The following is a 12,717-nucleotide window of genomic DNA, read 5'->3' on the forward strand; positions in this document are numbered from 1 at the left end:
GCCTCGGGACCATCCGAGACCTGGTGCAGCGAGGGGACAGGAGTCGGCCCCTCACCGAGATGGGAGGAGTAGGGCTGAGGAAGATCATAGTCATTAGTTTAATTAGGAAGCCCCCCAGGCTGAGGCAGATCCCACACAGACACACGAGACCCTCCCTGCTGCTAGGTTGGCTGCTGAAAGTGCCCAGTACAACCAAGCACCGAGCTCTTTTCCACTTCCCTTCGTACTCTTTGTCTCCTGCACCTCCCCGGTTCTTCAGCTGCTGGATTGTTTCTTGTCTCTGATGTAAAAGGCTGGTTCTTACCATTCCTGATGCACACTGCTGCTTTCTGACCTGTTCTCGCCTGGTCTCCCTGAAGCATTAGTGGATGGATTGAAGTCTGGCAGTGTCTGCTCCTCTACCCGTTTCTGAGCAGGAAGGTGAAGAGCTGCACAGAATGAGAGTTGTTTCCTGAAAAAAAAAAAATAAATAAATAAAATAAAATAAATAATAATAATAATAATAATAATAATAATAATAATAATAATAATAATAAAAAGAAAGCCATTTTTTCAGATACGTATGTGTAACTGGCATTTCTTTCCTATCCCCTCTGTCCTTTGGGTGCATTTGGAATCGCCAGTGCTGAGACAACAAGTGAAAAGACATGGGATGTGGCCTTGCCTGACCTCAGATCAGCAGCCCACGAGATCAGGTCCTCAGAGAAGGAGGTAAATCCATGCTATTTGCCTGAAACCAGCTGAAGTTGGCCCAAGGTTGCTTATGGCACTTCAGGGTATGGGCAGATACCAAGGCAGCTTTGCCAGTGTCAGTGTGGACACACACTTTGCAGCTGTGCTGTGAGCAGGCTGCGGCTGTGGGGCATGCAGGAAGGCTTTTGCTGAAGCCTCACATCTCCAGCTGCAACAGGGGGAGGCAGGAGCCCTGTTCCTGTTCGTGGTCCTTCTGACTGAGCCTATGTGGGACCTGGGGTTGTTATCACGGCTCTGAGCTCAACAACTGCTTTTGCCAGGTCTCCTTCATGACCGGTGCACTCTGTGCATCCGCAACAGGTTGTTCTCAGCTGGTGAAGGTGAGGAGGGGACATCCCAGGAGGAGCTGGGTTCTGGCAGGAGGAGCTGGGCCCCCAAAACCAGCCCCCGAGAGCTCAGACCCAGCACAGCCCAGCTGGATCTGCAAGGTGGCGTGCGCCTGGCCCCAGAGCTGTCCTCATCCAAGAGCTGGGAATGGGCACAGCTGCTGCTCATCGGGGTCCCTCAGCTCTGCACCTGGGGTCTGAATACAAAACCTCCCAGGGAGAATCAGGAGGCACTACAGGGCCACTTTTTGAACATGTGTTCAGCCAAGGAGCAAAGCAAAGAGCAAACTCACACCTAGGAGGGGTTTGGAAGACCCAGATGAATTCTCCTCCCATGCATTGACCGAACCGAATGCATAGCATCAGTTTGGTGCCTCTGTTGGCAGCACACAAGGACAGGGGCAGGCAAGATGTTTCTGGACATCAGTAGCACATGGGCACGTGTAGGATCATTTCTCAAGATGGGGAAAAAAAGAATAAACAACCTGTAAATACCTGTAACCCTGGGGCAACGGAACATATATCCTGGCAATGTATGTGGGTTTTACTGTTCCATGACAATTTGCTTTGCTATTCATGAAAAAATATGTTGGTGCTGTTACCTTAGCAACTGCCGCATCACGTTATGGTGATGCTCTGCCCGAGGTACATGGAGCCCTGCCTTAAAGGAGCACATCCGTCTTTCCTGGTGCCTCTCCCCACAGAAAGGGAGCCCGGCTGAGCCAGCACCCTCGCCAGGGAAACCACAGAAGTCGGTGATGGAGCAGGAGGAAATGCATTAATTTAGGTTTACTGCTTGGACCACAGCACTGTCTGGTCATGGCCCGGAGTCACTTTGGACTACCTGCTGTATAAAGTTGCAGCAAAAGGGGGTTATTTTCCCCCAGATGGTTCAACTTTGTAAAAAGAAGGAACAGGGCAGCAGGTGGCCACAGGCAGGCTGGATGCGCAGCGTGGAACAACTTCATCCAGCATCTCCACCTGTACTGTCCTTATTAACATCCCCTACAAGAGAGGGCCAATTTTCCAAGAAACAACAGTTTTTGCTTCTTTTTTATTGATGTCAGTAAAAAACACCACCAGAGAAATTCCCCCCCAGACTCTGTAGCTGGGATCCCAAGGCAATTCCTAAGGGAAGAGGAGGAGAAATCCATCACGCAGGCAGTCACGGTGGCATCCCGGCTGCCAGAAGAAAACATCCCGCGTTCATCATTGAGTTTGTCTGCATGAAATGGGCTGTTCAGGAGGATCACACGTGTATGATTTCCTCTGAGGATAGATTGCCTGCTCCTTGAGTATCAGACACTACGGAGCCCTTGCTGCCTGCTGACTGAGTGCTCCCCGAGGGGTCCTTGCAGCGAGTCCGCCCGTCACACACGCTGAAGCCCCATGACAGTGATGCTCGTGCCAGGCATCTCTCCTCTATCCCCTGGCAGCTTTCTGACAAAGGGATCGATACTTTGGGTCTCTTTTGGAAGTCAATTTTCTCACTGGCAGCCCTTGTAGACCACCAACAAAACGTCAGCCGAGCCAGAGCCTTGGGAAGGGACAAGATAAATCCAGACTCCCCGAGGGTGCGAGTGGTGAGCAGGGGAGGAGACGGGAATGTTTTACAAATGTACCTACCTAAATGTGTCCGTGGAGCAGTCTCCTTGGGTTTTGTGTCGTTTGGAGCTGTTGTCGAGTGTAGTTTGATTGCATGGCTCGGTGGGGGTATTTATCACCGGGTAGCACAGCCTCTCCTGCCTGCTTTATTTGCAGGGAGAAAGGGCAGCTGGCCCTGCCTGGTGCCCATCCAAGTCATGCCATCTGCCTTAGAGCCATTACTACTACATCTGTCCCGTGAACGTGGTGGCCCGCTTCCTCCTCAGGGGGATTTTGGCTGTGCAAATTATTTGTGGCTGCTCCCAGAATCGCTCATTACTCCCCATTCCTCCTTGGTGTCACACACACACGGCGGGGGGGAGATAACAACAAGGGGTGAAAGGCTGCTGGGGTCATCACAGCCAGCCTGGGGCTGCTGAGAGTCTCCAGAGCTTCATCCAAACCATCCCAAATTGAAGATGTCTCCTGTTCCACTGAGTTCACTTTCTTTTGTCCTCTGGCTGTATCAGGGCTACCAGAGCTCTTCCCCTCCCCCTGGTTTTGTGAATCCTCTAAAGTCCCCCAGGCTGGTGACCCTGGGGCAGCCCCCCTCTGCACGGGATGTCCCTTGGTATCCACACAGAGAAATGTGCAGGTGCGGGGCAGGCACCCACAGCGTGGAAAATATTCGTTTCCCTGTGACTTTCTGCAGGAAAGGCCCTTTCAGGGAGCAGCACGCAGCTGGTTTGTCCTTAAGGAGCATTTTGGCAGCCACACCTGCACTAAACGTTCCCCCTGGCACTCCTGACACCAATATTTCAAGGGAAAGGGCCCAAAAAAAAAGATGGGGAGGTGCCTTCAGTGAATATACACAAGGGATGTGACAAATGAGTGTGAAATTAGGTCTTTTGAAAAAAATTGTCTGAAATGTGCCGTTCTGTAGGTAACAAAGCATCGCAGAAGCTATTTTCACCCCACCTGGAATAGCCTTCATCCCAGCGGGGAGGAAAAGCTGGATCCTAGTGTGCGAGAGGCACTTGGCTGCACGAGAGGTTTTAAAGAGAGCCGTAACAGCAGGCGAGAGGAGATGGCAGGACCAGGAAAGCTCACAGCAAGGGACACCGCCGCTCTTTCAGGAGAAAATAGAAAGTTCTGTGCTTTAGATCCAGACCCAGCAAAGGGCAGAGAGAAGTAGGCCACGTGAATGAAGAGCCCTCTGCAGAGAAAGCCACGGACATGGCTCTGCTACGCCTGTGAAGGGACCGAAGCAGCCCAAACCCAGCTCCCAGGGCCAGGCAGGAGCTCAGTGGGACACCGGGGCAGTTTCAGCAGCCTCAAGTCAAGACTGGAAGAGGGAAATGTGTGTTTTTCCCCTCCAGATGTTGCTGCCAGCTCAGCCCTCCTGCAGAGCCCAGGACCACGGCCGCCCCCTGCCCACACCATGCCAGCACCCAGGGCAGGGGGGCAGCAGGCTCCAGGGAGCAGAGCACTGGCCAAAATTGTGACTTATTGATCCAGAAGCATTGTAATCTGCTCTCCTGCATTGCACAGCAGTTTCTTTGACTGCACTGTAATTCTGGAGGGGCCGGGATGCCTCTTTGGGAAGGGCTCCTGGCTCCGAGTTAACTGTGCCGAGCAGCGGAGGCACCGTGCCTCCAGCCGGGTGGTTTCACACTCTGATTATCCTCCCCCGAGGGAAAAACAGGGCCTAATTCTAACCAGAATTTTTCCGACTTCCAGTCCACACTGTGGACTCCAGCTTCACCTTTTTCTTTCTTTTTTTTTTTTTTTTTTTTTATCAGATAAAAGAGCCTTCATGTACAGAAAGCTCCCCCCAGGCCGCCTCCTCGCAGCACTGCCTTTAGCTGGTGGGAGAGCTGGAGCTGCTTTAGTCTGGCGCCACGGGCAGGTTCTCCACACCCCGAAACGTTCACGGCTCTGAACCTTTTCCAACTTTCTGGAGGTATTTTTCAAAGTCTGGTTAAGGCACCGCAGGAATCAAAGGATCTGGGTTGTTCCCAGGCTCCTGGGCTGTGTCACACCGGGCCCGTTTTTTCCTTTCATTTCTCCTGGTTTCTGTGATTTACGTCCTGGGAGGGGAGCTCCGAGGGACACGGCTGGAGGGTGGCTCTGCAGGGCCTCACCCTTGGGAGCCCAGAGCCTACATTCTACAACTAGGTTCTTGACATTGATTATGAAAGAGTGTAAAAGAGGAATAAATTAAGACAAATTACACAGCTGATGCTTTTGTCGTTTACCCAGCTGCAAGCCATGACTATTACCATGAAGGTCAATGAAGCTGGGTGCGTATAAAAGCAAAGGGGGGGGGGAAGAAAAGAGATGCCACTTTGGGAGCATGCTGTGGCTTTCTTGGGAAAAATGCCATTTCATAGTATTTTTGGTACCACTTGTCAGTAATTCTCTAGCCTTCCCCTGCCTTGGGCTGGAGCTGACCTGGGCAGGGCATCCTGATGGGATCCCAATGGGGGCAGGTGATGCCTGAGGTAAGGTGCCAGGGGAAGATGAGTTCAGATCCCATCAGGCAACTGATGCTTTTGGCCTCTGTGCACTCCTCCTGCTAAAGTCAAGGGGAGCTTAATGCTCTTTAAAGGTCCTTCGTTTTTATGGGCTATAAAGCATTGACCTTAAAGGGAGGTGCTGGGGGAAGTATATTAAAGAGAGATCTATGTTGGATAGCCAGACATGCCAGCTTTCCCCTGGCTGTTCTCTGGAGTGCCTTTTTCTGAGCTCTTCCTAAACGAATCTCTTGATTTTCTTGATGCATGGTGCTGGTGAAACCCACAGCAGCCATGCCCACAGCCCAGCTTTCCCCTGGCCATTTGCTGATGGCAATGCATTGAAGCTTTTCTCCATTATTTTCTTGGCTGTTTGTCCCTGCTGGACCTCAGCCCAGGGTCAGAGGGCTGCAAATACCCTGACTTCTGCCCCTGATGATCCCTGGATGTGGGAATGCCCTGTGTCAGCTCATCCCCACGGGGAGCCCATTGACCCCTCCTGCAGTGACTGGTGCCACGTGGCTGCAGAGAGAAAAAAAAAAAAAAAAAAAAACCCTTTGCAATGAGCAATCAAGGAAAGAAAATCCTCTTGTGGGGCCTCTGTTAATTGGGGGCTGGTAGCAAGCGATTTCTATTAATGCATTTGATGATCGTTAAGAGAAGTTCTGCACTGCATTTCTCACCTCTGAGGCAGGGAGGTGATGCTCAGCACCTGCAGTGCCAGGTCCTAAGAGACTTAATAGCATTTCTGAGGTCCTGGGAAAACCGTGGGCTGGAAAGCATTCAGAGGGCACGTGAGAGAGAAATGAGGGGTGCACAGCCCCTAGGGACCTTGGGGAGGGGAAGAGCCCCTAGGGGAGGGGAAGGGCACCACCAGCAGAGCCCTGGCAGGGCGGTGGGCGCAGAGGATGCTGAGCGAGAGCACGGCCACCCCACTGCTGCCGTGAGCTTGGGTCTGAGCCTCCCAGAGGTGTCCAGAGCCCTCCGGGAGGGTTTGATTTGGGCACACAGCTTCGCCTGGGGGTCTGGGACTTCGGGTGCGGGAGCCCCTCTGCCCCGGGGTGCTGGTGGGGAGGGGGTTAACGCCCCCACCCCATCCGTGAGCCTCCCGCTCCCCGGCTGCCCGTTCCCCCTCTCCCTTTGCCGTGTTTAGTTAAATTTCCCCCGCCTTAGTTGATGTCACATCCTGTTCCACAGCCATCCCCTGCCAGTAGCCAGCCCTACCAATTCCTTTCCTTTCTTTTTTTTTTTTTTTTTTAATCCCTGTCCTCTCCCCATCACCCCCCCCCTCCCCCTTTTCACGGCAAACTTTTGGCAATAGCAGGGATAATCGTTTCGTGCTCCGGTGAATTTCTCCTCGCAAATGTCTTTCGAGCAGGGGAGCCATTAAAAAAAAAAAAAAAAATTGCCAGAGAGCAGAGGAGAGAACCTGGGATCCCAATAAATATGCAAAGTGAAGGCTCTGCTAAGCAGATTTCTTGCATTGCTTCCTGGGGGTGCTGAGAGCCGCCTGGAAAAAAATCACCGATTTATTTCATTATTTTTTTTTAATTACATCTTGTCTCTATTATTATTTTTTTATTTTTATTTTTAATTAAAACAACCCGTACAATAAAGGGGAGCGAGGAGGCAGCGAGGCGCTCGGCGATCGGCACAGGGAGGCTCGCCGGGAGGAGCGGAGGCGATCTGCATGCAAGGTGCCTAGAGCGGGGTGCGAGACATGCAACCGGCAAGCAAGCTCCTGACCCTCTTCTTTCTCATCCTGATGGGCACAGAACTCACTCAAGTAGGTTTCGCTCTTGCTTCTTCTCCTCCAACCTCCCCATCCCCACCTTTTTCTCCCCAACGCCATTTTCTGCTAAATCTCGAGAGCTCAAATAAAAAGAATTTATCCCCCTCGAGTAGGGGATTGCACCCTCAGGTCCACCCCCCCTTTTGCTGCAGCCCGTGCCCTGGGTGCACCTGCAGCGGGGCCAGGGGGGGACAGGGTGGGGGTGTTGGCACAGGGGTTTGGGGAGGGGAGGAGAGGGGCTGCACGGGGTGGGGAAGGGGCAGGGGTCTCTCCCGCAGCCCCCCTGGGGGACACGGGGCCCTTCGGTGCCCCCCCGCAGCCCCACTCATGTTTGTGGGTCAGGGGGTGCTCCATGGCCCCTCGCTGCCTGCGGCTTGGTGAAGTTTGGGGCTGCGTGTCCCGTGTCCCCACATGTCCCCGTGGTGTCCCCACGGGGACGTGCTGGGAGTGCCCCGTGGTGATCCCTGCCTGTGCAGCTGCTGGCGTGGGGGCAGCTTTACCGGGTTTTAGGGGACGTTTAAGCACCCCTCAACGCTTCCATCTGTGACAGGCTTGTGGGGGAGAGAGAAGCATCCTATTTATTGCCCCCCTCTCAGCCCTCCCCTCTTTTTCCTCACCGGATTTTAATGCTCGCCTCTACTTTCCTGGCCCCTGCGCTGAGTGAGTAGTGGGGCTGGGGGGGCGAGGAAGGAGCAGGAGGGGAGGCACACGGCCACATCCCTGGCAAGTGGAAATAAAAACTCCATTTGACTTCTTTAGCATCACTGGGGAGAGAGAGGCAGCGAGGTTGTGTTTTGTGGGTTTTTTGTGTTGTGTTTTTTTTTTTTTAATTTCCTACGGACAGTGGGAAATGAAGTAAAGTAATTGCAAGAGGATGCTCTAGATTGTGGGGTTAATTGTGGTGCTGCCTAGAAGCAAAGAAAAAGACGCTATAAATAGGGGAGGAATGGAGGCTTCTTAGTGTAGGAGCAATTAGCAGCTGGGCTCTCATCCTGGATGCTTTATGTAGATTATTTCTTCCTTTCTGCTGCTGACAATGCTCTCTCCTGTCGCTGCCCTAGTGCTGAAGTTTCTGTAGCTGAAGCCTTTGGGCTTTGCACCCTCGGAGTATTTCTGCTGCCCCCAGGATGAAACAGCTCGAGTAAGAGCTGCCTTAATTGCATGGAGCCCTCCAGAGAAGGGGAGGAGGGGGGGAAATAATTCACTGGGGGTGAGGGAAGACATCCAGGCTCTGGATGAAGGAAGGAGAGCTGGAAGTGAGTGCCCGAGAGAAGCCCATTGTGTGCGAGAGGAGGCACGCGGCAGTGCGCATGCGTCGTGCCGGACAAAGCAGCCGCCGATCCCCCAGCATCGCTCAGAAATCAGCAAAAAGGGGGCTCAGCACCCGGCCCAGGGCATGGCCAGCTGTGTGGGGAAGCAAAGTGGTGCTGTGGGGGCCACCCCTCGCCCTGCTGCCCCCCCCAGCATCGCCGCCTGCCCCAGGGAGCGTGGCTGTGGTGTGGGGACCCCGCTGATGCACCCCTCTGGGTGCTGCCACCCCTCTTTTGGCTTTGTCAGTCCCCATTGCTCTGCTCCGGTGGTTCGTGCACGGATGCTGAGTTACCACCTCTCATGCTGAGGATGCCTCTGTGCCTGGTGACTTCCTCCTCCTCCTGCTTCCCTTTCCGTGAGCGCAGCGTGCCAACTTCTCACCCAACTTTAAAGCAGGGTGGGAGCGGAGACTGAACCCCCTGAGAGCAGAGCTGAGCACTGCTGGCTACCTCCCAGCCCTGCCCTGCCACCAGCAGAGGCTTGAAGCTCCTGCTGGAGCCGTGGCTTTGCCCAGCTGGGTTTGGCCAGGGCACTTTCCTGGCTCGCAGGGGTAGCCAGGGCTCAGTGCCTGCAGGTAGCCACCTCCTGCCAGGCCCCATGGAGCAATCTCACCAACCTCGCCTGGCACTGCAGAGCCCTCACCGAGTTCTAGCATCTCATTTCAGTCGCACAGCTGCCAGATGCAATCCCCAAATACGCCTTTCAGCCCAGGCACCGCCCAGCTCCGTGTCTTCCACGTTTAGTTCGGGGCCGGCTTCATATCTCCATCACGTGCGTGGAGTCTCTGCCTGCCCCTACAGGGATCCCGTGCCGGGGGAGGATGGACTGAGGCTTGGGGGGAGAGGTGTTTGATTCAGGCAGTGTTCCCTGATGGTGCAGAAGCCGCTGCTTTCCCTCCTTGCAGCAGCACAGGAAGGCCAGCATGCAAGAAGGGTAGAAATGGGGAGGGGGGGTGGCTGTTTAAAGGGGTTGCAGGGGGCAAGCACGTGGCTGTCCTTCCAGCCAGCACCATGCTGGATGCCCAAAAAGCTCTTCTCGTGGTGGGGAGGGCGTTATCTTCAATGTGTTGGCACTTCAGCATCCTCTGATGATCCACCTGGCTGGGAGGGAGGATGCCTGTGTCCTGAGAGCACAGAGGGGATGCACTCGCTGCAGGCTGCATCCCCAGCTCTGGGACCTGCCTGAGGTGGGTGGTAGGTTTACACGCTCCCCTCCATCCTAACCCATTGCAGGAGCCCCCACGTGCCCCCAGCAGGCAGTGCTGATTGGGGGGGAGGGGGGAGCACAAGTGAGACCTGCAGGATGCTCTGGGATTCTTTCCCGTTGCCCAAAGCAGGGGTTTACTGAGGAAAGCAGGGGGCTTTCTGTCCTGGTCCTCTTCTCCAGGAGAGCCCAGGACAGCTCACTGGGTGGCCGTGAGCGAGCAGAGCCAACCTACACTCTAAGGATTTGCCCCCCCGCATTGCTTGTAACGTGCAGGGCAGAGCTGCCAGAAGGATGGCGGGTGTGGGAAGCTGTAGCAAAAGCAGGGGCGCAGGATGCTCTCTGTCTGTCCACCCCATCATTTTGTCCCTCCTTATTCTGGCTGCCTTTGACTGTACACCTCCAGGGAAAGCTCTTTGTGTTCCTCAAAGTTTCATAGGGCAGCCGGCGCCCTGACGCTCCCATACCCAATAATCCCTGAAACCACAGGGGAAGAAATTGGTTCCTGGAGCGGGGAGGGACTAAACATTTAGGGCTTTGGCAAGACAAAAAGAAAAAGAATTTTGCCATTGATTTTCCTAGAAGCTCGCTGGGTCTCTCAGGGCTGTTTTGGGGGGAAGGAGGAAAGCTGCCAGTCCCACCAGGCTGGGAATGTGCCTGCATGTCCCATCCCTGGAGCTGCTGTGTCCCAGTGCCCCCTGCCCAGCTGTGGGACCCACGGGGACCTTCCAGTGGCCAGACTCTTCCCCCCACTGGCAGGGAGACACACGTGGAAGTGGCAGGATTAAGCTGCAAATCTGCAGCCTGTAGCAGGAGGCAGCTGCCTCATCTCATAAACCAATTTGTGTCTCATTTCGCCAACTTCGGCTTTAACCAATAAAAAAAAAAAAAAAAAAGAAAGGTAATTTTCAGCCCCAGGTTGTATTTATTGCTCAAGTTATCAGTCCTTGTAATCAGTATTAGCATCACTGAGGAAAGTAATACAAAACTAATTACGATCCGAATGAATTAGATGGATGCGGGCTGTAGGCTGCACCGGCTGTGGCAGCAGCGAACTCCTGGGTTATGAGTGATTCGTGGTGGCTCGGCTCTGCCCTGGGGAAGCCACAAACAAACGGGAGCAGGGCAGGGACAGGGACACCGAGGAGCATCCCTGTGGTGTGTGTTGCCCACAGGTGTCTCCGTCAGGCTCTCTGGGAGACCTGGGTTGGAAAGGGGTACCCGAGAGGTTGATTTGGTCCTGCTGTTCCTCCTGAAGCTTGCACTTGGGGAAACTGAGGCACGGAGCCAAAGCTGTGCCTTAGCAGCAGCAGATCCTGACCACAAGGAAAGAGTGCCTCAAAATCCTGATTCTCCCTTTTATGTGGGCCATAGGCACTGCTCGCTGCCACTGTCCCAGAGCTGAGCCCCGGTCCCTGCCTCCTGATGGCTCTGTCTGGGGTTTTGGCCTTGTGCAGCTTCTTCCCCTCTCAGGACCCATGTCCTGGCTTCCAGCCCCTTTTCCCATCCCAGCCAGGAGGCAGCATCCAAAATCAGCCAAAATTGGAAAAAAAAAAAATCTCCTGGACAGATGGGCAGCAGGACGAGAGCATGGCCCAGCCCTCGGTCTAGGACTGTTCTGCCCAGAACAATGCCATGTTTCCGAGCAAGCAGCGCACGGAGCAAGTTTTCGATGCACAGGCACTTTCTGGCTGGAGGCGTGCGGCTGACCCAGGGAGATACGCCAAAAAAAATCATCCTTCCGAACCAAAACATTGGAGTAACAGGAGCCCACTGAAACCTGTGCCGACTTTAATGGGCTCAGCTCTCGCCCAGAGGCTCTGACGTGTGCTGGCACTCTGTTAGAGCACGGGTTTAATGTCAAGAGCAGCTTTAGCTAAACACAGATTTAGCGAAGTGAAGACCTGCAAAGGGGATTATTCGGTTGCAGTGTAACACAAAGAGCGTCTTCTTCCTGCAGAAGAGCGTTTCTACTCGCCGTGGGACAACCAAAGGGAAATATCGCTGAGTGTTTTGTGTGCAGAAGGTGTCCCAGCTCCTGCAGGGACTCTCTGGAGCACATTGGGTTGCCTGACCCCAAATGTGGCTGCTCTAGGGGCAAGGTGCAGCACTGGGAGCTGGCTGCCACCTGGGGCACTGGGGACACTGTTTCCAGAGCACTTCGGGGTCTTTAAGTGCTGTTCTCTTTCTTTGCTTTCCCCGTCTGTCCATCCAAAACCTGCCCATGATGGGAAGAGAACGGTCAGCTCTGTGCTGGTGCAGTGCTGAGATGGCAGCATCCAGCTCCAGGGCTGAGGCAAGCTGGTATGAGTGACAAAAACAGCCAAAAGTGAGAAAAACGGCCAAAAGGGAAAGGAAATGTGGACCTGGAGCTCTTCAGTGCCCATATACCGGTGCAGAGGGATTTTGGATACCCCCTGCCACAAGCAGAGGTGATGGGGAATGCAAGGGAAGAACTTTCACCAAGTTGAGGGAAGGGGAACATCGTCCTTGTCCCCTTAGCCCCTGAGTGCCAGGCAGAGAGCAGGGGGGCACAGCGATGCCTCATGTGATGCTGGGGTGGGCTCAGAGCCCTGACAGCTCCTTAACCTCAGCCCAAAGGCCCTGCGGAGCTGCTCAGCATCCCCAGGGCTTTCTGCCGCTGGTGCCAGGGAGCTCAGCACCTCGCCCTGGCTCGCAGGGTGCTCTCCCCATCCGTGTGTGATGGCAGGCAGAGGGTGGGTCCCCTCCACCCTGCTGCTCTCCCACCTGCACACAGTCCCCGTGGCTTTGCAGGAGCTGCGGCACCCGGAGGTGGGGCAGGAATAGGAACCAGAGGCTGCCGGGAGGGATGCCAGGGGTCAGCAAAGACCACCAGAGGTGGGTTCACAGCCTGTCCAGCATCTACAGAGACGAGTTCTGAAGAAAAGACCCTTAACCCAAGTGCCAAAGCAGAATCCCTGAGGTTACACAGCTCCAGAAAGCTGCTGGACACTGGGAAAGGTGCTGGGCCCTGCCCTGGGTGCTGTGGGCAACCAGCACAATGGGACCAGTCCCTGCTGTGGATGCCGGGTGCCAGCTGAGCTGAGCCAGCTGGGAGCAACAGCAAGAGCTGAGGCTGCTAAAATTTGGTGTATGCATCTGAAGGGAGCCCCCTTCGCTCCCCGTGCCGTCTGCGGAGCGCTCTGCTTGGGGTCTGCGGGCACCAGCTCCACTGAAGCTTGGTGGTGGCGGAGACTTCGGCACCTCTTCT

The 12,717-nt window shown here is 54.6% G+C and overlaps 1 protein-coding gene across 2 annotated transcripts in view; it reads left to right on the forward strand.

Annotated features, from left to right (window-relative positions):
- Nucleotides 1-6,451: 6,451 nt before the first annotated feature.
- The window catches only part of OLFM1 (olfactomedin 1), a 31,353-nt gene continuing 25,087 nt past the window's right edge, over nucleotides 6,452-12,717 (forward strand). The window contains exon 1 of one of the 2 annotated variants that reach the window (XM_084494215.1): nucleotides 6,452-6,965. In XM_084494215.1, the coding sequence (XP_084350341.1) occupies nucleotides 6,900-6,965 (66 nt within the window). In that variant the 5' untranslated portion in view covers nucleotides 6,452-6,899. The remainder of the gene's footprint in view (nucleotides 6,966-12,717) is intronic. The other variant, XM_084494216.1, reaches the window with a different exon arrangement.

Source organism: Aythya ferina (assembly GCF_964211825.1).
Source record: "Aythya ferina genome assembly, chromosome: 20".
In the NCBI taxonomy this organism is placed as follows: domain Eukaryota; kingdom Metazoa; phylum Chordata; class Aves; order Anseriformes; family Anatidae; genus Aythya; species Aythya ferina.